The sequence below is a fragment of the Bos indicus genome, chromosome 9 (genome assembly GCF_029378745.1).
Source record: "Bos indicus isolate NIAB-ARS_2022 breed Sahiwal x Tharparkar chromosome 9, NIAB-ARS_B.indTharparkar_mat_pri_1.0, whole genome shotgun sequence".
Taxonomy (NCBI): Eukaryota; Metazoa; Chordata; class Mammalia; order Artiodactyla; family Bovidae; genus Bos; species Bos indicus.
In genome coordinates this window covers 66,091,522-66,118,887 of record NC_091768.1, presented here as the reverse complement: position 1 = coordinate 66,118,887, position 27,366 = coordinate 66,091,522, and the positions used below count along the sequence as shown (strand labels likewise).

The following is a 27,366-nucleotide window of genomic DNA, read 5'->3' as shown; positions in this document are numbered from 1 at the left end:
TCAGAAAATAATACCACAACTGCAGGCTGTGTAATGATCACACAGCGGTTATAATGGAGATACATGTTATCCTGCTTATTTAACTTCTATGCAGAGTACACCATGAGAAATGCTGGGCTGGAGGAAGCACAAGCTGGGATCAAGATTACCAGGAGAAACATCAATAACCTCAGATATGCAGATGACACCACCCTTATGGCAGAAAGTGAAGAGGAACTCAAAAGCCTCTTGATGAGAGTGAAAGTGGAGAGTGAAAAAGTTGGCTTAAAGCTCAACATTCAGAAAATGAAGATCATGGCATCTGGTCCCATCACTTCATGGGAAATAGATGGGGAAACAGTGGAAACAGTGGCAGACTTTATTTTTTTGGGCTCCAAAATCACTGCAGATGGTGACTACAGCCATGAAATTAAAAGATGCTTATTCCTTGGAAGGAAAGTTATGTCCAACCTAGATAGCATATTCAAAAGCAGAGACATTACTTTGCCAACAAAGGTCCGTCTAGTCAAGGCTATGGTTTTTCCAGTGGTCATGTATGGGTGTGAGAGTTGGACTATAAAGAAACCTGAGCACCGAACAATCGATGCTTTTGAACTGCGGTGTTGGAGAAGACTCTTGAGAGTCCCTTGGACTGCAAGGAGATCCAACCAGTCCATCCTAAAGGAGATCAGTCCTGGGTGTTCATTGGAAGGACTGATGTTGAAGCTGAAACTCCAATACTTTGGCCACCTGGTGTGAAGAGCTGACTCATTTGAAAGGACCCTGACAGCTGGGAAAGATTGAGGACAGGAGGAGAAGGGGACGACAGAGGATGAGATGATTGGATGGCATCACTAACTCAATGGACATGGGTTTGGATGGATTCCGGGATTTGGTGATGGACAGGGAGGCCTGGCGTGCTGCGGTTAATGGAGTCGCAAAGAGTCGGACACGACTGAGTGACTGAACTGAACTGACATGAAAGTACTATTAGAGCACAGAGAAAATAATTAATTCTTAGGTGGAAATAAAGGAAGGCTTTGAAGAAGACAATGAATGAGCTAAATTTTTAGGGTTGGTTGAACTTAGACAGACTGATGATGGAATGAGTGGTTGGCATGGCAGGGCTGAGAAGTGATGGCAAGGGGAATGGAGGAAAGGATTACATGCTGAGTAAAGGAAAAAAAAGCCTCTAACAAGTTTCCTCTTTCCTGACTGCCACACATTTTCAACTTTGTAAAAGAAAAGGAAGAAAAGCTTTGGAACCAATTTTTTTTTTTTTTCCCTGTGTGATCCCACCATTGCTTATGTGGATTGTCAAATAAGGGATGGACTCATAAAAAGATATTAATGTGTCATTTTTATTGAGCAAAGTAGCATTACAGAACAGGTGATTTCAAAGGCACATGACTCTTTCATTACAGCCTTCAGGGGCAATGTTTGATCACTGAAAACAGGCTGCTTTGTTCCAGCTTTCTCTGATGTTTGGCATTATCCTGAATACATATGCTCTGACTTGGAAAGAATCAGTCTGTAAAGATTTAATAGATTTGAGATTTGCATATTGAAAATGCATGTCTTGTGGTTAAAAATGAAATGAAAACTATTTTTATATCTATATACACACAACACATTATTCAGACACACATCTCAGCAATTTTTTTAAGGCAATTAGGCACATTATAATGTGCTTGTTCTGAGATTATGAGTGTTGGCTGTTTTTTAAATTAACCATTTTATATTTTCACTGAGGAAAAATGTATTGTAAGAGACATAATAATGATAACAATGTACAAGAACTCTTCAAGTTTCAGGAGTTTGTGATTTGCTGTATTTCTTGTCACCTATCATGGACATAACTTTCTAGAGTTGGGTATCACTGACTTCTCTCTTTATTAAAAATGAGTTCATAGCTTTCTTACTTAGAGAAAATCGCAAGTCACAAAGAATTAAAGACAAGTATTAAAGATTAACATTCTCATGAGGCTCTTTTCCTTGTATGACTGAAAAAAAAGGGGGGAGGGATTTTCTTTTTTCAAAAGAAGAGGGATGATTAGAAAGAGACCTGAAGTGGCAAAAGGTTTTTGTATGGTGACAAAAACTCATAGAATTTTCTCTTAGAATTTTGACTTCTGTCCCCTATGAGTTGATGTGTAATCTCACATAAACTCATCTTTTAATTTTGAATTCCGGTGGAACCTTTGCAAAAGAGATGACATTCCAAGTGAGTCAGTTTGCTATACATTACATCTGCAATTAGACATTCATTGCGTTGAAGTTAAGCCAGACTTCTGCTGAAATGGGAAAGATCAAATTATATTCCATTTCATGTGACAAAAATCTTACCATGTCACTTTGCTATTTTAAATCCTTCCCTTTCCATATCCCCACTGACACATCCTCTGCCTCAGTGACACTGAATGCTTCCTCTACCTGACATGTCCTTCTCTCTGCTGAGTCTTGCTACAATCTCAGAACAGAGACTATTTCAGTTATACATTTGTTGTCTAGACCAGTGCTTTCCAGACCTTAATGTACTTATGAATCATCTGGGGATCTTGTTAAAAATGCAGGTTCTGATTCAGCAGGTCTGGGGTCTGGCTAAGATCCTAACAAGCTCCCAGGTGATGCGGCAGTCCACACTTTGGATAGCAAGCGCCTAGATATGTATGACCTCTCATTAAATTGGTATTAGTTCCTGAACCCTGATAACTGAAAATGTAAATTCTCTAACTCTGAGGTTGCTTCAGACTTTAACTGTTTTATTGTTGTTGTTTATTGGTAATTTTATAAACACACTGCATGATCTGGATTCCCTCTAATTCTCCAGTCTCCTTTCTTACCAGTTACCACTTCTTACTTATATTTGAGACATAAAATATTATGTGAAGTTTCCAGAATGTATCAGACTCTTTCACACTTCACTGCCTTTTCAAATACTATATCCTCTCCTGCCCTAACATCTTGTGAGGTTTCCTTTAAAACTCAGCTAGGCTGTCGTCTCCTGCATAATTCTTTCTCTAATCTCTCTACCATGTAATTGCTTAGTTAAATGCTGCCAATTTACTCCCACAATGCCCTGTATTTTCTGTATTATAGCGTTCTTATAATCTGCTGCAATTGTTTGCTTACTTGTCTCTTCCCTTCAAAACAGTGCTTCTATGGAGAAAACATATGCATTGGACCTCTAATGCATGCGTGTGTGCTCAGTTACTTCAGCTGTGTTTGACTCTTTGTGACCCTATGGACTGTAAGCCACCAGTGTCCTCTGTCCATGGCATTATTCCAGCAAGAATACTGGAGTGGCTTGCCATTTCTTCCTCCAGAGGATATTTCTGACTCAGGGATCAAACTCACGTCTCCTGCAGCTCCTGCATTGGCAAAGGAACTCTTTACCACTGAGCCACCTGGGAAGCTTCTATATCTCTAATTACAATGTCAATTAGATTACTGCCAATTAGATTACTGCCAATTACAATGTCTGACACATAGTAAGTGTTCATTAAAGATTGCTCAATAAATGAGGAAGGGAGGTTGATGTGTTGGTAGATATACAATAATATAATGCAGCATTTTTTTCATGAAGCTTAAAATTAAATTGGGAGTAATAGAAACTAAAGTCATAAAAAGTTAAGTACAGGATGAGATAATACTGTAAAAGTAAAATGCTACTGTGAGATTAATTGCCAAATGAGAATCAGCAAATAACTATTCTGAGCTCACTGGAAGAAAATGTCACTGTGGATTTATTATTATTATTTAATATCCCAGTGTATTCCATAAGGGATTTGAGATGGCCAACAACACAATGTATTGAAGTTAATGAAAAGTAATGAACATATGTGTTTGTAGTTAAGGGAATAATGTGAGAAAAGAAGCAAGTTTTGGAAGGATACGAGGAGTGCATACACTAGCTTGTCTGCAAAAATGACCCTCATTTTTGGACAATAAGATTGGTGTGCTAGATTTCATTTCCATTCTGCCTGGAAGGCTGACTCCTGTGGAGTCAGCAGCTCCATTGTCCTCTAGCTTCTGGCTGAACTGGGGTGCACTGGCTTATGATCCAGTGGAGGAAGAGTGAGATCAGGACATTTATGTTCTCATGTTTTTTAGAACTGGCTGTGCTTGTGTGTAAATTGTCCCTTTGTTGAAACCTCTGTGTTGTTGTTCAGTTGCCCAGTTGTGTCCTTTTCTTTCCCACCCCATGGACTGTAGCACACCAGGCCACTCCATCCCTCACCGTCTCCCGAAGTTTGCCCAAGTTCATGTCCATTGCATCAGTATCCATTGCCCAAGTTCATGTCTATTGCATCCATTGCACACATGAGTCATGCTGTGTAAGGCCACCCAAGATGGACCAGGTCATAGTACAGAGTTCTGACAAAACGTGATCCACTGGAGGAGGGAATGGCAAACCACCCCAGAATACTTGCTCTGAGAACCTCATGAATTGTGTAAAACCTCCTTAAATCATTCTGATTTGCATATGTCCCCTGCTCCCTGTTGAGACTGATACAATCACAGAATTGTTTAAAGCTAGATTAAATGCCATTTCCTTCTGCAGAGGATCTTCCTGACCCAGAGATTGAACCTGGGTCTCTTGCATTGCAGGCAAATTCTTTACAGTTTGAGCTACAGGATAGACCTAGATTAAATGCTGGGCTTAATAGCTTTCATAATAACCATTAATGCTATAAAAATGTTTTAGATACCTGCTATATCTGTGAGAAAGGGTCTCAGCAGAGAAAAATTCAGAAAACCAACCAACTAACCTAAAATCTTATGCTCTTATTGTTCATATTTTAGTGTGGTAAAGAGGATTTAAATCATATTGGAGGAAAGGAAATTGATATATTTTAAAATCCCACAGTTCTGCAATGTTTATTTATATCAACCTCTAGTTTCCTGTTTTATTGTAAAGTGACAGTATCACAGAGATGTAGTTTGGGGGTTGTTTCCTGTTCACTGAGGGTAGGTTATCCAGAAGTTTTGCTTCTCCTGTTTCCTGTTGCTCATCTTTTACTTATTTCACTGTTCAATGTTTATCCATCAGGAGATATAAAAGAAAACTTAAATAGATGAAAAATTTAGGTTTGACATCTATGGTAAAAGGTTTCTTAGGAAGCAGACTGAAATCCTGAACTAAAATGAAGCTTTTCAGTTTGCCTGGATTGGTCTGCCCTCTATTGCCATCAGATATTGAGAATTGTTTCCAGCTTGTCAAAAACAAGAGAAAAAGTGGGCAAAATGTTATATTCATGATGATGAAAAGAACTAGGTATTATAAATAGATGTAATGCTCTTAATATGAAACCCAGGTATACAAACCCTCTGTCTTTGGAGATTAGATTGTATTACAACCTTGTTTGCAGTGTTTACTTAGATCATTATTGACTCATGTGGGTTTCACTCTGTGACCTAGCAAGAAAATATCATCAATTCCAGCAGGGAAGACATGGCTGAGCTTGACCTTGGAAAGTTGAGCTAGGGGTACTGAAGAAACCATAAATTCAATTTACAATAATAGCTAAAATAAGATTGTTTACACTTTGCCAGTGGATGAAGTGAAAAATCTAATCTTTTTCCTAGCACATGTTGTACATTTTGCCACGCTTGATTAAATTCCTGTTTAGCAGGTGTCTAAGAGAAGAACTGAATAAAAACGCTTCATATGAGGCTTTTGATTCCTACTTTGGTCTTCATTATTGAATTCTTTTTTTCATCCTCTTTTCAGGTTCTATTTATGAAATGTTTGGAAATGAATGCTGTTTGTCAACAGGAGAAGTGATTAAAATTACTGACCTCAAAATTAAGAAAATCATGGCTGAAATTTGTGAGCACGTTGAAGGTTGTGTGTCTCCACAATCATTTGAACTGCCTATGAATTTTCCAGGTACATATTTTGCAACCATTTCTCATTTGTAAAACTGTATTGTTAAATGTTATATAATCTCTACAACTGAAAACAATGAAAAAATGGTATTTTTTGTTTTATTCTAGGGTAGTGGGTGAAAAACTCAAGTCTTATAGTTCAGTGATTTTTAAGGACTAACAGAAGGCAAACATTTTCTTGCCTTTTCAGTAAACATGTTTTACTTAGGGATTAATATTTTCTGCTAAGAGATATTTGTGAGTTCAACTATATGCACCATTAGTTGAGCTAGATAGTGGGAATGAAGAAATTACAGATATATTTTCATAATTTATGTAGAACTAATTAATCTTTCTTAATCATAGTTGCACTCTTTATTCCTAGCTCCCTGGATCACTGCTAAACTTCATTTTCTGGCCTTACTGACAAGTTTGGCTTCTCTTCTTTGTCTAGATAACTCTGTCATCAAAAATTAGCTTAGATATTATGCCTGCTAGAAAACTTTTGCTGAATTTGTAATTCAATCTAGATATCACTCTTCTATGTTACCACAGTATCTTGGGCACCATACTATACACCTTCAGTTCAGTTCAGTTCAGTTCAGTCGCTCAACGTGTCCGACTCTTTGCAACCTCATGAATCGCAGCACACAAGGCCTCTCTGTCCATCACCATCTCCCAGAGTTCACTCAAACTCACATCCATTGAGTCGGTGATGTCACCCAGCCATCTCATTCTCTGTCGTCCCCTTCTCCTCCTGCCCCCAATCCCTCCCAGCATCAGAGTCTTTTCCAATGAGTCAAGTCTTCGCATGAGGTGGCCAAAGTACTGGAGTTTCAACTTTAGCATCAGTCCTTCCAAAGAACACTCAGGGCTGATCTCCTTCAGAATGGACTGGTTGGATCTCCTTGCAGTCCAAGGGACTCTCAAGAGTCTTCTCCAACACCAGAGTTCAAAAGCATCAATTCTTTGGCGCTCAGCTTTCTTCACAGTCCAGCTCTCCCATCCATACATGACCCTGGAAAAACCATATCCTTGCCTAGACAGATCTTTGTTGGCAAATTAATGTCTCTGCTTTTCAATATGCTATCTAGGTTGGTCATAACTTTTCTTCCAAGGAGTAAGTGTCTTTTAATTTCATGGCTTCAGTCACCATCTGCAGTGATTTTGGAGTCCCCCAAAACAAAGTCTGACACTATTTCCACTGTTTCCCCATCTATTTCCCATGAAGTGATGGGACCAGATGCCATCATCTTCGTTTTCTGAATACTGAGCTTTAAGCCAACTTTTTCACTCTCCTCTTTCACTTTCATTAAGAGGCTTTTGAGTTCCTCTTCACTTTCTGCCATAAGGGTGGTGTCATCTGCATATCTGAGGTTATTGATATTTCTCCCTGCAATCTTGATTCCAGCTTGCTTCTATCAGCCCAGTGTTTCTCATGATGTACTCTGCATATATGTTAAATAAGCAGGGTGACAATATACAGCCTTGACGTACTCCTTTTTGTCTTATTCTTTAGACCAGAGTTGGCAGGCTTTTTTTGTAAAGGACCAGATGGTAAATATTTAAGACTTCACTTGCCAAATAGTCTTCATAACAACTACTCCACTCTGATGTTGTTACATGAAAGAAGCTACAGACACTACTTAAGCCAGTGGTTGTGGTTCCATATAAATTTATTTCAAAATCAGGGGGTTGGCAGATTTTGACCTGTGAACTATAGTTTGGTGAACTCTGCCTAAGAATAAAACCCATATAGGAGACATCAGAGACACAAGTTCAATCTCTGGGTTGGGAAGACCACTGGAGGAGGTCATGGCAACCCACTGCAGTATTCTTGCCTGGAGAATCCCATGGACAGAGAAGACTGGCAGACTACAGTCCATAGTGTCGCAGAGTTGGATACAACTGAAAAGACTTGTCATGCACGCATGCAATGTGGCAGTAAGGTGTGGCAGGGGTAGAAACATTCTCTAGTCCTATGATTATGTTATAATATTTTCGTGAACTTGTGCCTCTGAATTGTGAACTTCACGAGTGCTTCTTGGTGCCCTTCCCCACATCCTTAGTTGGGACAGTATGGCTAGAGTGGGTTGGAGTTGGGTATTTCCCTTCTCCCTCATGGAAAACCAGTGCAGGCTAAAGCTGGGTATTTCCCTTTCCCCAAGTGGAAAGGCGAGAGTGGGCTTTCTTGTGTATTTTCCCGAAGTTGAAAGCTAGAGTGGGTGTTAGCTGTGTATTTTCATCCCTCCAGGTCAGTGAGTCTTAATAAAGCACAGATTAAGAACAGAATGATCTGGCCTGTTTCAAAAAGGGTTTTTCTACCTTCCCTCTATGAGAAGCATGAGGGGATTTTTCTTTGATATTTACTGTGAGAGCTAGGTTGAGTTTTTGGTGGTAGAACTTAAAAAATTTGGTCCCTCCCTATGACTAGATCTCCCTGAAGGTTTTTTACTCTCATACTTGTCCACTGTAAGCCTCCAGCAATTTGTTGATTGCAGTTCAGATTTGTATACGCTGGTACTGGTTTTTGTAGCAGTTTCTTCTCTAGTAAATTGTGATTCTCTGTACTTGCCTGTAGGTCTCTCCAGTTGTGGAGGCAGTACTTTGTCCTCTGATCTCACTTCTCTAATGTACCTAAGAATAGTTATTGAATTTTTCAGTTTGTTCAGATTTCACTTTTCTTTTGGACAGAGGGATATCTGCCAAATTCCTTGTATGCCAGACTAGAAACCAGAAGTCTGGTGCTTTTTTAAAAAATATCTAATTATCAGATCAGATCAGATCAGTCTCTCAGTCGTGTCCGACTCTTTGCGACCTCACGAATCGCAGCACTCCAGGCCTCCCTGTCCATCACCAACTCCCGGAGTTCACTCAAAGTCACATCCATCGAGTCAGTGATGCCATCCAGCCATCTCATCCTCTGTCGTCCCTTTCTCCTCCTGCCCCCAATCCCTCCCAGCATCAGAGTCTTTTCCAATGAGTCAACTCTTAGCATAAGGTGGCCAAAGGACTGGAGTTTCAGCTTTAGCATCATTCCTTCCAAAGAAATCCCAGGGCTGATCTCCTTCAGGATGGACTGGTTGGATCTCCTTGAAGTCCAAGGGACTCTCAAGAGTCTTCTCCAACACCACAGTTCAAAAGCATCAATTCTTCGGCACTCAGCCTTCTTCTCAGTCCAACTCTCACATCCATACATGACCACAGGAAAAACCATAGCCTTGACTAGATGGACCTTTGCTGGCAAAGTAATGTCTCTGCTTTTGAATATGCTATCTAGGTTGGTCATAACTTTCCTTCCAAAGAGTGAGCGTCATTTAATTTCATGGCTGTAGTCACCATCTGTAGTGATTTTGGAGCCCAGAAAAATAAAGTCTGACACTGTTTCCACCATTTCCCCATCTATTTCCCATGAAAGGATGGGACCGGATGCCATGATCTTCGTTTTCTGAATGTTGAGCTTTAAGCCAACTTTTTCACTCTCCACTTTCACTTTCATCAAGAGGCTTTTGAGTTCCTCTTCACTTTCTGCCATAAGGGTGGTGTCATCTGCATATCTGAGGTTATTGATATTTCTCCTGGCAATCTTGATTCCAGCTTGTGTTTCTTCCAGTCCAGCATTTCTCATGATGTACTCTGCATATAAGTTAAATAAACAGGGTGACAATATACAACCTTGACGAACTCCTTTTCCTCTTTGGAACCAGTCTGTTGTTCCATGTCCAGTTCTAACTGTTGCTTCCTGACCTGCATACAAATTTCTCAAGAGGCAGATCAGGTGTTCTGGTATTCCCATCTCTTTCAGAATTTTCCACAGTTTATTGTGATCCACACAGTCAAAGGCTTTGGCATAGTCAATAAAGCAGAAATAGATGTTTTTCTGGAATTCTCTTGCTTTTTCCATGATCCAGCGGATGTTGGCAATTTGATTTCTGGTTCCTCTGCCTTTTCTATAACCAGCTTGAACATAAGGAAGTTCACAGTTCACATATTGCTGAAGCCTGGCTTGGAGAATTTTGAGCATTACCTTAGTAGCGTGTGAGATGAGTGCAATTGTGTGGTAGTTTGAGCATTCTTTGGCATTACCTTTCTTTGGGATTGGAATGAAAACTGACCTTTTATATGTGTGTATATTTAGTGATTTTTTCAGTATTAGTCCAGGGATTACAATTAATGTCTTAATTTTTAGCAATCTAGTTTGGATTAGCCAATCTAATTTCAATGGTATAAAAATTTGGCTCCCATATAGCTCTGTTTCTTACTCCTTGGTTCAGTTCAGTTCAGTTGCTCAGTCATGTCCAGCTTTTTGCAACCCCATGAACTGCAGCACTCCGGGCCTCCCTGTCCATCACCAACTCCTGGAGTCTACCCATTGAGTCAGTGATGCCATCCAACCATCTCATCCTCTGTCGGCCCCTTCTCCTCCTACCCTCAATCTTTCCCAGCATCAGGATCTTTTCAAATGAGTCAGCTCTTCGAATCAGGTGGCCAAAGTATTGGAGTTTCAGCTTCAACATCAGTCCTTCCAATGAACACCCAGGACTGATCTCCTTTAGGATGGACTGGTTGGATCTCCTTGCAGTCCAAAGGACTCTCAGAGTCTTCTCCAACACCACAGATCAAAAGCATCAGTTCTGCGGCACTCAGCTTTCTTTTTAGTCCAATTCTCACATCCATAAATGACTACTGGAAAAACTATAGCCTTGATTAGATGGACCGTTGTTGGCAAAGTAATGTCTCTCTGCTTTTTACTATGCTGTCTAGGTTGGTCATAACTTTCCTTCCAAGGAGCAAAAGTCTTTTAATTTCATGGCTGCAATCACCATTTACAGTGATTTTGGAGCCCCTCCAAATAAAGTCAGCCATTATTTCCACTGTTTCCCCATCTATTTGCCATGAAGTGATGGGACCGGATGCCATGATCTTAGTTTTCGAATGTTGAGCTTTAAGTCAACTTTTTCAGTCTCCTCTTTCACTTTCATCAAGAGGCTCTTTAGTTCCTCTTCACTTTCTGCCATAAGGGTGGTATCATCTGCATATCTGAGGTTATTGATATTTCTCCTGGCAATCTTGATTCCAGCTTGTACTTCTTCCAGCCCAGAGTTTCTCATGATGTACTCTGCTTATGGTGTTTTTATTATTATAAAAATCATATCTTATACACTGTGTGCCCATCAGCACAGATTGTGACTTTTTTATGCAGCTTTTTTTTTTTAATAAGCTAGGAGAAAAAAAAATGAAAGCAAAGCATTCATTTAAATGTCTTTTACTTTTGTAGTTACCTTTATTGATAACTCTTATTTCTTCACATACACTAGAGTCACTGATTTGTGTCCTCTCATATCAGCCTGAAGTACCCCCTTGAGTGTTTTCTTGTATGGAAGGTTTGGTGGTGATAAATTCTCTCAATTTTTGTTTATCTGGAAATGTCTTAATATTTTCTTTATTTTTACAGGATTTTTTTTTTTTCTGGACAGAGAATTTTTGGTTGATAGTCCTTTTCTTTCAGCACTTTAAGTATGTCATCCCAGTGATTTCTGTCCTCCATGGTTTCTAGTAGAAATTAGCTTTTAATTTTATGAGAAACCCTTGTACATGATGAATCTTTTATTTTCTCCTCCACCCCCACCTCCCCCACCAAATTCTCTATTTGTTTTTACTTTTCAACAGTTTAATTATGATGTGTCTAGCCATGGATCTCTGAGTTTATTCTACGTGGAATATGTTGAGTTTCTTAAAGTGTAGATTAATGTTTTTCATCAAATTTTGGAAGTTTTTACCATCATTTCCTCAAATATTCTTTCTACACTTTTTTCTCTTTCTTCCGAGATATTCATTTTTCACATATTGATATGCTTGATGATGTATCACAGGTCTCTGAAGCTCTGTTTGTTTTCTTCATACTTTTTGTTTCTTAGAATGTATAATCTCAGTTGACCTACTTTCAAATTTGACTTATATTCTCTATTTGCTAAGACTTGATTTCATACTTCCTTTTCATCCTGTAGACACAGTTTCTTTTGTTTCTTTGAATATATTTAACATAGCTGTTTGAATTCTTTCTCCAGGAACTCTAGTGTCTGGGCTTCCTCAGAAACAGTTTCTGTTGATTGAATTTTTTCCCCTTGCTTATGAGCCAGACGTTCTTATTCTTTTGCCTGTCTTGCAATTTAATGTCAAAATTGCATATTTTCAACAATATAATGTATCAACTCTAGAAGTTGGATTCTCTTCCCTCCTCAGGTCTTCTTATTGCTGATTGTTTAGTGATTCTTCTGAACTAAGTCTGCAAAGTTTACATTCTCTGTTACATACAGCCATTGAAGTGACTGTATAGAAGTCACTTCACTTCACTTCTGCTATAGAAGTCGTTGCTCGGAGGGCAATGAAAGTATGGACAGAGATTTCCTTAAACAACTGGAACCAAGAAGTTTCCCAATCTTTGAAGAGATTCTGTGTTTACTTGGAGATGCATTCAAACACTCAACCAAGCAGTTGAAAACTCTTGCTTAACTTTTATTTCCTGCTCATATAAAGCTTCAAATTCAACCAAAATTGAAAGTTTATGGACTTCTCAGGTCTTTCTTGAGCATGCACACAGTTTTGGGCATGTGCATGGTCATATACATTTATGTGGCCCTCTAGATTTCCAGGAATGTGTTAGAACTTCTCAGTGTCCTTATGGACACCTCATTCCTGAGCTTTTCATTTTAGGCTTTTTGGTTAACCTTCCTCCTCCCCAACTGTTACACACCACAAAAATTAAATAATTGCCTCTTATTGTTTTTGACAAATGCCATGAGGAAAAGTCTTTTCCCCCTCACTGAACTCAAAATAGACCAAATAGAGGCAGCATTACAAACAGAATCTTCCACGGAGTCACCAGACATGTCAAATAATAAGTATTTTTGAGAATGAGATTTGAAGGAACTCCAGCTTCTGCCCCATCTTATGACTGCTGGCTTTGCTATGATTGTAGGCTGTTGGTTTTCAAGCTACTATGAAGTTGAAGAGGGTAGGAAGAGTGGGAATACAAGCAAGTTAAAATGCCACAAAGTTTGCTGTTCTTAAAAAGATTCAGCTCTTAATATTTTTCCATTAATAAATTTTCTCCAGATTGCTGTAATTCTTTGATTAGTTTCCAGAGTTCTGAAAAAATTAATCCTGGTGATTTTTTTTTTAAACCAGTTTCTCTATTGCTTTTATGGAGGAGACAATTTTCAAAGGCCCTTATTCCACCATCCCTTTGACATCATCCACTCTTCTGTATTGAAGTAAAGTATACAAATGTAGATTCTTAATTTCTTGTTGATAATTCAAAAGTTTTGATGAAGATGACCATAACATTGACAATGGTATGCATGGTATCCTTTCTTTGCAAATAAAGACACCTACTGAAGAAAGATATATAGCTTTTAATCAGTAAATATAGCTGTATAGATGCAACTCCAGCAAATGAAAACTCAAGCAACAATTAAGAAAGAAAAGCTTTGTAGTGAGTTGGCAAGGACTCTTTAAGGGAACAAACTGAAAGCTGATTTTTTGCTAAAATGTGAGTGGGAAATTAAGCTTGCAATATACATAGCTGATTACATCACATATCAATGTTATGTTTCTAGATATATTTATTATGTTACCTAAAAAATCTTCAATATAGTAAAGGAAATAAAAAGCAATCACTTCAACTGTTTATGGAAATAAACATATTGTATTAGAAGCATAATTTGTTTTTTTATTAAGACAGCCCACTTGGTTAAGTCCTTTTATGAGCTAGAAAACATGTCATTCTTGTCAAATACAACAAAAATACATTCTGATATTTGGTAGTCGATTGCATTCTCCACATACACCAGTAAATCATGTAAAGTTTGGGTTATAGTAAAGTTCCAATCTAGATTACTTCTTGGAAATATTTGTTTCTCCTTCACAGTGTTATTAAACATGTGCAATAAATGCTTTCTCTTTAGACAAAAGAAGTATCCTAAGTTTCAGTATACTTTTTTTTTCTGATGGTCAAAGTTTATTTCCAAACAGCAAACTTACATAATATCTCTAAACCGTATGTTCAAGAAAGGCTGTGGTTGCATCTGTAGATTCACCATTAAAATTACATGGTTAGATTGAAGACATTTTTCTGTTTGAATTTTTAGATCATATTTTATGAATTTTATTATTGTGGAAGAATACTGTTGTGTAGGTGTGTGGAAGTGTGGTAGTAGAACTTAGATATGGAACATTTCCTGCTACCCTACACTCTATCCTGCCCACATCACAGTCTCAAATGAGAATCCCAATGATGTGTCAGACACTGTTCTAAATACTTATACATGTAAAACTGTTCTAAACACTTTTATGTATATATGGATTACTAATTGAATTCACATTTTGCATATGAGGAAACAGAGTTACAGAAAGGCTAAGTAACTTACCCAAGATCACATAGTTAAGTAAGTGGTTATGTTAAATCTACCTTGGTGGTGGTGGTTTATTGCTAAGTCGTAACTGACTCTTGTGACCCCACAGACTGTAGCCCTCCAGGCTTCTCTGATTTCCCAGGCAAGAACACTGGAGTGGGTTGCCTTTTCCTTCTCCAGGGGATCGTCCTGACCCAGCAATTGAACCTGTGTCTTCTGCATTGTAGGGGGTCTCCTGCATTGCAGGCAGATTCTTTACCGCTGACCCGCCAGGGAAGCCCCTAACTCTACACTAGCACTGCCCAGTAGACATTTAATATGCTTTTTCATCAAACATTTATGTGGCTATCCGAGAAAGCTTCATTTCTTCTACTCTTGGGTTTCTCCTAAGTGATCTAAGCAAGCCCAAAATGGAAATCATAGTCTTCTATAACCTAATCTCAGTAGTGACATACCATCATTACTGCTATATTTTTTGATCACACAGGTGAATACTGGTGATCTGGGTGGGGACTACACAAAGATGTGACAACCAGGAGGTAGGGCAGGAATCACTGGGACCTATCTGGGAGGTTACCAAACACAAATATTTTTAAAAGTTAAAAAAAAAGTGAATTAATTTTACAAATATATTTTATTTAAAACTATGTGTCTAAAGTATTGGGGCATCCCATCTGCCTGCAATGCAGGAGTATTGGGTTCAATCCCTGGGTCAGGAAGATCTCCCAGAGAAGGGAATGGCTATCCACTCCAGTATTCTTGCCTAGAGAATTCCATGGACAGAAGAGCCTGGAAGGCTGCCATCTATGGGGTCACAAAGAGTTGGACATGGCTGAGAGACTAATATACTTTCACTTTCATCTAAAATATTATTCTTTTTATATCTAATCAGTATAAAATTATTGAGATATTTTACATTATTTTCATGTCAAGCATGAATTTTTAATACATTAAAACCAAGCATATATTTTCCACTTATAGCACATATCAAGTCTGACCATGCAAATTTCATGTGGCCATATTTCAAATGCTCAATGCAGTGCTCCAGCTGTGGTACTGTATTGGAGAGCTACAGTATAGATCCAAACCATTCCAGAGTCTGTGCTCTGGAGCACTTCTTTCTTAATCATAGAAAAGAGTAAAGTAGTCTTTCTGTCAACCAGCATCAGTGTTATAATGAGGATCTGCAAACAAAATAAAAAATTAAGAAAACACAAAAAAGAACAAAAATTAAACAAACAAAAAATTATGAGGATCTACAAATCCCCCAGATACATGGCATTCTTTCTAACTTTTCTGTTATATGCAGTAAGCCTTGTAATGTTTCTAAATTAATGCTACTCTTAAATAACATAAAATAGGAATTTTTAAATGAATGTTGGAAATTCATTAACTATAAAATTTCTTTCATATGTTTAATGGACTGGAGTCATGCTTTAAAGACAGACTTTAGACAGTGCTTCCTACATAAATTAATTGCTACCAGATAAGTGGATAAATGGATTTCATTTGTCAAGAGGTCAAGCCATCTTTAAGTAGCCTTGTAGCTGCCAAGCTGACTTGCCATGCTTCATAAATTAGATCAGTCATGAAACAATAAGCCCATATGAATGCAGCAGTTAATTTCTCATGGCACAGCTGACAGCATGAGCATCATGCTTTAGTGGTTCCCCTTGAGTCCCATCTCCCACAGGTAAGATGGGACTGAGCCAGGTGGATGTCTAATCCACAGTGGAGAAATATTGAGTTCAGGAAATCTCCAAAGTGTAATGAGTGCTTCCCAACCTGCCATTCTTTGCCCTTGAAGAAAATGCTGCCTTTATTACCTGGAATGTAAGAAAATATCTTGGGAAAGAGGAGGGAGACTTTAGGATCCTAGAATGTCTCTCAGGAGGGAGATACTCTCTACTATTTCCATACTGGTCAGGAAACAAATCTTTTACCTCCAGTTTCTGAGGCATGTGAAATGCTATGGAGAATTATCCTTTAACATATCTATATTACTTAACAGTAAAACTCTTTCTAAAATCATTTTAATTATAAATGTGAAAATTATAGGAAAGTAGTAATAATCAGTGACAAAATTGGATGAGTAATAACAGTATTTCTTCATGAAATTGATTAAGGTTAAATGATTAAAATTTATGAAACTTGCTCCTTTATGCATGGGTACTAAAACACCTAATACATTGACATTTTTCAAAATGAATTTCTCATTGTTTTATTTGGGAAAATATATACTTAATTGATAGAAAATGTAACACTACATTCAGTGGTGATTTATTATGTTTCATGTACCATTAGAATGACTAAATCTTTTATGTTTAGCCATTTTATGATTGTAGCTATAATTTTTTACTATAATATCAGTTTATAAAGGGACCTGATAGGAAAATTGTGTGAAAATATTTAAAATATACTTAATAGCTTTATAATACACGAATAACAGCTTGTCTTCATTTTTTAAATGACTTACATTAAAAGAAGCAATCTATACACCAGAATTTGCTGTTATTTTTCCATCTGGATGTTATGATGACACGTGATTCAGAAAAGCCATACTTAGGGCTCCCCGATTTCTGGACTATTTTCTATTTCAGGAATCATGGGCCATTCTTCCAGGTTTTGTGGGTCAACTTCTCTTAAGACATTTCTTCCCCTCTGTGCTCACTTAAGCAAAATAGATTCATCTCTGTCTCTTACATGAAATATTTTCCTAGACTGGTCATCTTATACCACACAAGAAAATGTGAAGTCATCTAAATGCTCAAAAATTAAGACTTTTACAATAATTTTTAGCTCCATTTTTTTTCCTGTGTTTTCTTCTCTGTAGTACGTGATCAGATTTCTTTTCCTCATCTTTGGTCTTTGAATAACTAAAGTATATATTATCTGAAAGACAAATAGACCAGCAGTTCTAGCTCAAAATGTTCTCTTTGCCCAGCTGTGTACCTCTTAGAATTAGACTGGAATTCTGTCAGAAAGATGATCTTAAAATAGACTCTTTTACAACTGGCACTATTCTATAAGTTCTCATAATATTAATATTGTAAGCACTTCTTCAAAAAATCTATGTCATCACTTTTTGCTCTTACCATCTCCTTCTTTTTCATGAACAATTCCTTCAAAGCTCCTTATGGTGTTGCCTCAGCAGTACCAACATGGACTCTTATGAGAGGAACCAGACTGGACTGTCCACCCAAATTGTCTACTCAGGGCTTCATTTCTTGAAGTAGATGTTGCTAAAGAACATTGCTGTACTTATATTTAGTTATATATCAGAGATTTAGAGTTTATGTCATTGAAGAAAAGATTTTTAATATTTTATTTTTTAGAGCAATTTTAGGTTTTCATAACACACTTGACATGAAGTACAGAGATGTCCCACACACACCCTGCCTCTGCATAGACCTAGCCTCCTCGATCTCCTCCCAGAGTGGTACACTGGTTACAATTGGCACATCATACTTGACACATCACAGTCATTGAGGTTCATGGTTTACATTGTGCTTTACTCTTGGTGCTGTGTGTCCTAAGGGCTTAAAAAAATGATATGTATTCACCATTATGTAATCATATTAGAGTATTTTCACTGCCCTAACGATCCTCTGTGTCTGGTCTCTTCATCTCTTCCCCCAAACCTCTGGCAACCATTGTTTTTTTTTTTTTCACTGTTTCCATGTGTGCTATGCGCTCAGTCTCTCAGTCATGTCCTACTCTTTGCAACCCCATGGACTATGGCCCATCAGGATCATCTATCCATGGAGTTTTCTAGGCAAGAATACTGGGGTGGACTGCCATTTCCTACTCCAGACAATCTTCCCAACCCAGGGATTGAATTCACATCTTTTGCATCTCCTGCATTGGCAGGTGGATTCTTTATCACTGCACAACCTGGGCAGCCCAAATGAAAGTCAAAAAAGAGAACAGTGTGTGTGTGTGTGTGTGTGTGTGTGTGTGTGTGTGTGTGTGTGTCTACTCAGTTGTGTCCGACTCTTTGTGACCTCCTAGACTGTGACCTACCAGGCTCTTCTCTCCATGGGATTTCCCAGGCAAGAATACTGGAGTGGGTTGCCATTTCCTACTCCAAGAGGTCTTCAGGATCCAGAGATTGAACTCACATCTCTTGTGTCTCCTGCATTGGCAGGCAGATTCTTCACCACTACACTGTATTCATAGTTTTGCCTTTTCCAAAATATCATACAGTTGAAATAGTGGACTATGTAGTCTTTTCAGATTGGTTACTTTCACTTAGTAATATACATTTGAGGTTCCTCTATGTCTTTTTGTGTCTTTATAGCTCATTTCTCTTTAGCACTGAATAATATTACATTGTCTGGTTGTACCATAGTTTATATATCCATTCACTTACTGAAGGACATCTTAGTTGCTTTTAAGTTTTGACAACTATAACTAAAGCTGCTATAAATTTCATGAGAGTATTTGTAGGAACATAAGAAATCAATTCAGTTCAGTTCAGCCGCTCAGTCGTATCCGAATCTGTGCGACCCCATGAACCACAGCATGCCAGGCCTCCCTGTCCATCACTAACTCCCGGAGTCCACCCAAACCCATGTCCATTGTATTGGTGATGCCATCCAACCATAAGGAATACAACTTTTTAAAGTTATAAAATATACTGATTTCTTCTAACTTTGCAGATGCCACATATATCTTGTAGAAACTTAGAAAATGGAAGAAAATGCAAAGAAGTAAATGTAGAAAATGGAAGAAAATTCAGGGAGCTATAGTCTCATCACTAGAGCTATTTAGCATTAATATGTAGTGCATTCCCTTCCATTGTTTACAAGTGCATTGTACACCTACACACATATAGACACATGTTTTCATATGAAAAATAAACATATTTGTGAGGACTTGCCAATGTCATTAAATATTCTTCAAAACATGATTTTTATTTTCTATATAATGGTCCATCATGTGGCTATACCATAATAAATCCATTCCAAACATGATCATTTATGCAATTTCATTAGAACAGTCTTCTAGCTAAAGTTTTGTCTGCACTTGTGATTATTATGATTTCATATACATAAAATTATGACTTCAAAAGTAAAAATGTTTTTAAAGTTTTGATGCATATTGCCAAATCACATTCAATAAAACTTCTGCCAATTACATTCCACTGCACCAAAGAATTGATGCTTTTGAACTGTGGTGTTGGAGAAGACTCTTGAGAGGCCCTTGGACTGCAAGAAGATCCAACCAGTCCATTCTAAAGGAGATCAGTCCTGGGTGTTCTTTGGAAGGAATGATGCTAAAGCTGAAACTCCAGTACTTTGGCCACCTCATGCGAAGAGTTGACTCATTGGAAAAGACTCTGATGCTGGGAGGGATTGGGGGCAGGAGGAGAAGGGGATGACAGAGAATGAGATGGCTGGATGGCATCACTGACTCGATGGACATGAGTTTGTGTGAACTCTGGGAGTTGATGATGGACAGGGAGGCCTGGTGTACTGCGATTCATGGGGTCGCAAAGAGTCGGATACAACTGAGCGACTGAACTGAACTGACTGAGAAACTAATAAGCGAAGAAGGCAATGGCACCCCACTCCAGTACTCTTGCCTGGAAAATCCCATGGATGGAGGAGCCTGGTAGGCTACAGTCCATGGGGTCACCAAGAGTCGAATACGGCTGAAGCGACTTAGCAGCAGCAGCAGCCGCAAAAACTAATAAGAGGCCCAATTTGACTGCTTTTTTTGAAGTAGGGGAGTTGGTCTGTTACACTTAGTTTTTGATGATGAGGTTAATTTTCATCTTTTTTCTAACATACTCTGTGCCTTTTTGCATTACTTTATTGGGAAGTTAGAGACGGTCATGTCTAGGCTGCTAGACAATCGACATTTAAATCCCTCTCAGTCAGATATAAAACATATGGAGCTCCAGTTTGTTTATCTGCAGTGTCTAAAGTGATCATCAACAGCAAATCCAGTCTCTCTGATCTCTTTTGCAAATTATTTTCAGGGCCAAAATCTGAATAGTCTGAACTAGTTTCAAAGGTGTTAAACCTTGCCAGATCTCCCAGCGCTCTAACGAGGCTCATCTCAAAAACTGCTCATGAGCTCTTGCTGACCAAGTACCAGGTCAGATCTTTTGTATGAGGTTCAGGAAAAATTTTCAGAGCCAATCCAGTGGGAATTATGGTGGTATTCCCAACTGAAGAGCCATTGCCAATTTCAGGTGGGATTTTCAAATTTATGTTATTTGAGTTATTTTGGTTGCCTACTAATATGGGATCAAGAGGATGTGCTTAGGAAGAAAATATTCCTTTATACATGCTGGTGAATTTAGAAAAAAATGTTTGGTTTTCTTTATTGTGCAAATCAAAATCTATTTAAATCATAAGCTCTGAAATCCATTTAGAACTTATGGTTACATTGGAAAACTATATCTCTTCCTAATTTGAATTTAATGTAAACTGATTTTTAATTGTTTTGTATAACCATGGATAACAGATTTTTTTGAACACTGCATGGTAAAAATCAGCAAATATGTCAGAAAAAGCACAACATTAAAGGAAACACCACAGCATATGTTGACAGTTATAGAAGAATTGCTGCTGTTTTCACCCTTCACACCAGAATAATTTTTTCAATATTTACCTCCCATGTGTAGAGAGGGAAACATATGGGGCTTTACATAATCATAAGCATAAACAGGTGGCTACTTAGGTACATTTAATTTGCAAGCAGCATCAATACTGAACAACACAATCAGCACCACATGGCTCCCAAACTCTTTCCATTAGCAAAATTAAGATCATTAAAATAGAGGGAGGGTATACTCCTCCCTCAATTGGCTTCAACTACCCTTCAGAGCCATGAATAAAACACATTTTCAAAAATGCCTTGGCATTTTGCTGCTTCTTTTCTTCAAGGGAACTTCAGCAACTGTGTATAATGTATACCTTGTGAATAGCTACAACCAGCGCAATATCTGCATTTAAAATGTGCTTACATCTCCCTATAATCAGCTTATTATGAGCATAATATTATGATGGTTAAATTCTAAGCAAATTTATCGAAGCACGGAGTCAGACAGACTCCTCAAAGCCACCTGGAAATATTTCCCCAAAGGCAGTCCAGCTAAAGAAGTCACCTGAGGCGCTTTTCCATAAATAAACACTCTGGCATAATCTACAATGGTTGCTGGGAATTAGTTTTACTCGGCCTGTGTCACTTACTACTGAATTGTGGATTCTGCATATTTTGTCTCATCTAATTTGACCCAAACTGAAATACCTAGTGTGTAGTCTTCTGCCCTATAAGTGTTAGTCTCTCTGATGTTATAACCATCCTACAATGGCTTAGAACTCCAGAGTGAAAGAAAATGAGGTGAAAGAATAGCTATTATTTTTTTGTTTTTTTCCTTTTTTGGTGCTTGCTATGTATTAAGTGCTATCTAAGTGTGTTACATGTATTGACTCATTTAATCATCAGAATGACTTTATGAGGAGGATGATACAATATTCTCCATTTTACAGAAAAGGAAATTATAACTTGAGAATCTAAGTTCTCAACTTTACACAGTGGGGGAAGGACTGAGGTCAAAATTAAACTGTTTGAATCAAAAATTCTTACTCTGACTACTTTACTTTACTGTTGGAATAGTAGTATGTTGCTGGCCCTGAAAATGCTAGTGCCTGAAATCACCAAGGGCCAGAAATAGTAAATCTGTAATATTTCGATTATCCTCCTAATAAAGCCTTATGAAAGATTTGAGGGGACTAATTGTCTATGGGGGTTCTTTCCAGTCCTGAAGCCTCTTTGTGTGTGTATTCTTATAATAAAAGGGGCAGTGCTCTGCAGAACTGCAAGAGTCCAGAGAACTGTGCTCTTGTCAAAATTCATGAAAAGAAAAATTTCTCACATCTTCTCACTTCATCCTAGGTCTATTACTCATTCTCGCTGTTTAGTAGAGACAAAGTTTTAACATGAACAAGGATATATGGTACTTTTATTAATAAAGCCATGATTATAACAGAGTTTTAGGTATAGACATAAAATTATATCATTTGATTTTAGAATCTAGCATTATTTACATGAGTTATTTGCTAAATATCTCAAATGTGTTAGATATGCATAGTCAAACCTTTTAAGGACTTAGTGGGAAAATAAGAGTGTTTTTCATGTGGTGTTTGAACCATTAAAGTAAAAATGAATCAAAAGATTTTATGATTTATTATTTTTTACCCCCAAGTAAAAGAACTATTAAAAACCATTAATAGCTATTATAGATAATTCTGATTTCATTATACATGTAAAGACATTCAAACATAGGAATCTACATCCTCACTTAGCATTTAACATTTAACAGACTTGGTCACCATCTAGATATGTCTTCTCCCCCCCTAAATACCCCATTAAATTCCTATGCAAAATTTTCTTACGAACTTTGACTTTCCATGCGTTCCTTTTTTGCTACTCTTAGAGACTTCTGTCAAGATTGTTAGAATCACTTATCAGTTGATGATTTTCAATAATCCTATAATTGAGAAATCTGAAAAAGTTTTTTACAGCTTGGATGTTAATATTATTACATTTCATTACTTTGCCCAAGAATTTTGTGGGGTTTTTTGCTTTGATAGGGTATTTCATGCATCTCATTAAATCTGAAATTAAGTAGAGATAATTGAACTAAAATTTCTAGTCAAAATACCAAATTTGGGGTAGTATTGAAGAAGATAGTTTTTGTAGGATATCCTGACTTAAGAATTACCTTGGGAATATAACAAAATAATAGGAAAATGCAGAATAAAAAACTTACATAAGCAAGTATAAAATAACAGGGATCCTTAAGAATTTGATAAGTTCTAATGAGGTGGATGAAACTGGAGCCTATTATACAGAGTGAAGTAAGCCAGAAGGAAAAACACCAATACAGTATACCAATGCATATATATGGAATTTAGAAAGATGGTAACAATAACCCAGTGTACGAGACAGCAAAAGAGACACTGATGTATAGAACAGTCTTATGGACTCTGTGGGAGAGGGAGAGGGTGGGAAGATTTGGGAGAATGGCATTGAAACATGTAAAATATCATGTAAGAAACGAGTTGCCAGTCCAGGTTCGATGCACGATACTGGATGCTTGGGGCTAGTGCACTGGGACGGCCCAGAGGGATGGTATGGGGAGGGAGGAGGGAGGAGGGTTCAGGATGGGGAACACATGTATACCTGTGGCGGATTCATTTTGATATTTGACAAAACTAATACAATTATGTAAAGTTTAAAAATAAAATAAAATAAAAAAATAAAAAAGAATTTGATTGCAGGACAAAGTGCCATTTTAAGAGGCAGAGGCATATACCCTCACAAAAATAAGTGAAATACAGTTTGCTTTACTGGCAAAGAGACTGTACTGGCAGAGAGACAAGACACAAGACAAAAAGTACATCATATCTTTGTACAACAAACACTTTTGATTTGTCTCTAAATGTTCTTCTTCACATAGATCAGTCCATTGGAAAGTTTTGAGCAGTATCTCAAATATATATGTATTTATTTAAAATTATGTGCTTGCATATATATTTTATGTATTGTTAACCTATATCTCTGGAGAAGGCAATGGCACCCCACTCCAGTACTCTTGCCTGGAAAATCCCATGGATGGAGGAGCCTGGTGGGCTGCAGTCCATGGGATCGCACAGAGTTAGACACGACTGAGTGACTTCGCTTTCACTTTTCACTTTCATGCATTGAAGAAGGAAATGGCAACCCACTCCAGTGTTCTTGCCTGGAGAATCCCAGGGACGGGGGAGCCTGGTGGGCTGCCGTCTATGGGGTTGCACAGAGTCGGGCACGACTGAAGCGACTTAGCAGCAGCAGCAGCAGCAACCTATATCTCAAAGACTAATTTCTCTATGATGATAATGGATATAAATCTACATTTTGACAACTTTAAAGTGTTAAAGAAATTTCAGCCACCTTTCATATTTTATTAGACTAGAGTGTCGTTTTATTTCATAATATGGCTAAAGAAAAACTTGAGTGAGAGTAGAAATGTCAGCTTCATCATTTTTTTCTCCTTGTTTGTGTTGTATTAGTTTTTATTTTATTTTTATATTTATTTTTATTTATTTTAATATTTTAAATATTATTATATTTATTTTTATTTTTATTTTATTTTCAATACACAATTTTTTTTGCAAGAAGTGTGTGAAGTCGTTTATCCATTTGGTGAGATTTATTTTATTTAAAAACAGTGATAGTATATTCTGCAAACCCACTTAACATATGGCCAGGTGATCTGCTGCACACTCAGAGTACATGATCTGATAGGCAGTGTTGTCAGCCCCATCAGCTTGTTCAGTTCCCTGGACTCCCACATGCCTACACCTACAGGCATGTGGCCACCTGATATATGAAGAGATGAAACTAGTGCCAATCAATGTCTTAAATATCAGTAAGTTCACTTTCTCATCTTGCTTGTTTTAAGAAGTTCTAAGAATTTCTGCACCCAAAAGGAGAGTGAAAAGCTAGACAAACAATTTATGGCTCCAAATAATAGTGAAAGGTTTAAATGTGTAACCTTGTGATTAAGCCCTTGAGCTTTAGAGACACAGAATCCTACTGTGTATTTTACGTGCTGTGAGATGATAGAGAATTTATGGTATCTCTTTAGACTTTCCTGTGCTGATTTGTGAAGTGTTTGTTTTTTATTTCTAGCTACTTCATATTATTATTCAGAAAATTGAATTCTATCATGAGGGAAATTTCCAGCATATTCTAAGCTGCTAATATATTAATATCCTAATTTTGAAGGTATGAGAGGAAAATGAGAATTAGTTCATAAAGTTCACTCTAGGATTCCTTTTCTCAGAGTTGGAGGGATATGTTTGGTTGGAACTGTGAAAGCAAGCTAGAGATTCAGTTCAGTTCATTTCAGTTCAGTCCCTCAGTCGTGTCTGACTCTTTGCAACCCCATGGACTGCAGCACGCCAGGCTTCCCTGTCCATCACCAATTCCTGGAGTTTACTCAAGCTCATGTCCATTGAGTTGGTGATGCCATCCAACCATCTCATCCTCTGTTACCCCTTCTCCTCCTGCCTTCAATCTTTCCCAGTATCAGGGTCTTTTCAAATGAGTCAGGTCTTCACATCAGGTGGCCAAAGTATTGGAGTTTCAGCTTCAACATTAGTCTTACCAATGAATATTCAGGACTGATTTCCTTTAGGATGGACTGGTTGGATCTCCTTGCTGTCCAAGGGACTTTCAGGAGTCTTCTCTAACACCACAGTTCAAAAGCATCAGTTCTTCAGCGCTCAGCTTTCTTTATAGTCCCAACTCTCACATCTGTACATGATTACTGGAAAAACCATACCTTTGACTAGATAGACCTTTGCTGGCAAAGTAATGTCTCTGCTTCTTAATATGATGTCTAGTTTGGTCATAGCCTTTCTTCAAGGAGCAAGCGTCTTGTAATTTCATGGCTGCAGTCACCATCTGCAGTGCTTTTGGAGCGCCCCAAAATAAACTCTGTCACTGTTTCCACTGTTTGCCCATCTATTTGCTATGAAGTGATGGGATCAGATGCCATGATTCTGGCTTTCTGAATGTTGAGCTCCAAGCCAACTTTTTCACTCTCCTCCTTCACTTTCATCAAGAGGCTCCTTAGTTCTTCACTTTCTGCCATAAGGGTGGTGTCATCAGCTTATCTGAGTTAGAGATTAGATGAGGAAAAAAGATTGTGAACTCTTCACAGTGATCTTATGTGAATATACAATTCGAATATAAATAGTATTGTAGTATACAGTTGGAAATTTTGTGTTTTAAAAAATTTCTCCCTATTTGTATGAGAATTGATGAGGTAAAGGAAAAAGTAGGAAAAAGTCTGATGAGTGTAAATTCTGCACAGTGAACCAGGAATTTATTTTAGCTCTTTTCATATTGGAGGGTCTAGAAAGGCTGATCAGTGGAAAGCAAGGGCCTACTTGTAAGATCATACACATTTTTTTGTGAACTGGAATAAATATGTTTTCATAGACAGTGTCCTTGTAAGTCATTTGTGCAAAAGGGAGGTAGCCTGGTGTGTAGGTAAGATTATGACATTTGGATTTCAAAGGTCTGAGTTGAGATTCTATAGCCATGACTGAGAAAATCATGACTTTTTATATTCCTTGGTAGTATTTATTTTACTGTTCTTAAAAGATTATAAATGATGCATATGAAAAAAATTGTTCAAATTTGTTACTTTTTAAGCAAATTTCAGTTGTTACCATTAATAATAATGATTGCAGATCATTAAGAATTAGATAAAAATATAAACTTCCCAAAAGCCTAAGATTCAGGATTAAGATCTCAAAGACTAAATTTACTTACTGACTAATTTTCAACAGACCAGCTGATTACATTTCCTTATAATTTTTGTTTCTCAAGAGACACACTCCATATTAGTGATTTCTCCTAAGTAAAATAAGAGTAGTATCCTTTTTGCATGTGTGCTAAATTGATTCAGTAGTGTACAACTCTTTGCAACCCTATGGACTGTAGCCTACCAGGCTCCTCTATCCATGGGAATTCTCCAGGCAAGAACACTGGAGTGGATTGCCTTCCCCTCCTCCAAAGGATCTTTCCAACCCGGGAATTGAACTCATGTCTCTTGTGTCTCCTGCACTGGCAAGTGAGTTCTTTACCAGTAGTGCCACCTGGGAAGCCCATCCATTTTAATAGGTGACAATCAAATTTGGAATAGAAATCTATTTTCTTTCTGCTTTTTAAGTTAAAGTGTTAAGATTATATATTGTCTTATTTTATTATCACTGTAATTATCACCCAGCTCCTGAAATATGTTTTGTTTTGTTTTGAAAAAATAATAGATTATATTTTCTCCACTATAAAACTATATTGCTTTAGTTTATTATGAAATTATAGTTCCAGTATTATATAATTCATATATATATGTATATGCAGGGCTTCCCTCATGACTCAGTTGGTAAAGAATCTGCCTGCAATGCAGGAGGACCCCGGTTCAATTCCTGGGCTGGGAAGATCCACTGGAGAAGGGATAGGCTACCCACTCCAGTATTCTTGGGCTTCCTTTGTGGCTCAGCTGGTAAAGAATCTGCCTACAATGTGG

At 37.7% G+C, this 27,366-nt stretch overlaps 1 protein-coding gene across 3 annotated transcripts in view; it reads left to right on the top strand.

The window, feature by feature from the left end:
• Window positions 1-27,366, top strand: part of THEMIS (thymocyte selection associated) — a 199,426-nt gene that overhangs the window by 32,739 nt on the left and 139,321 nt on the right. For all 3 annotated transcript variants that reach the window (XM_070796143.1, XM_070796142.1, XM_019967407.2), the window contains exon 2: window positions 5,714-5,872. In XM_070796143.1, the coding sequence (XP_070652244.1) occupies window positions 5,714-5,872 (159 nt within the window). The remainder of the gene's footprint in view (window positions 1-5,713; window positions 5,873-27,366) is intronic.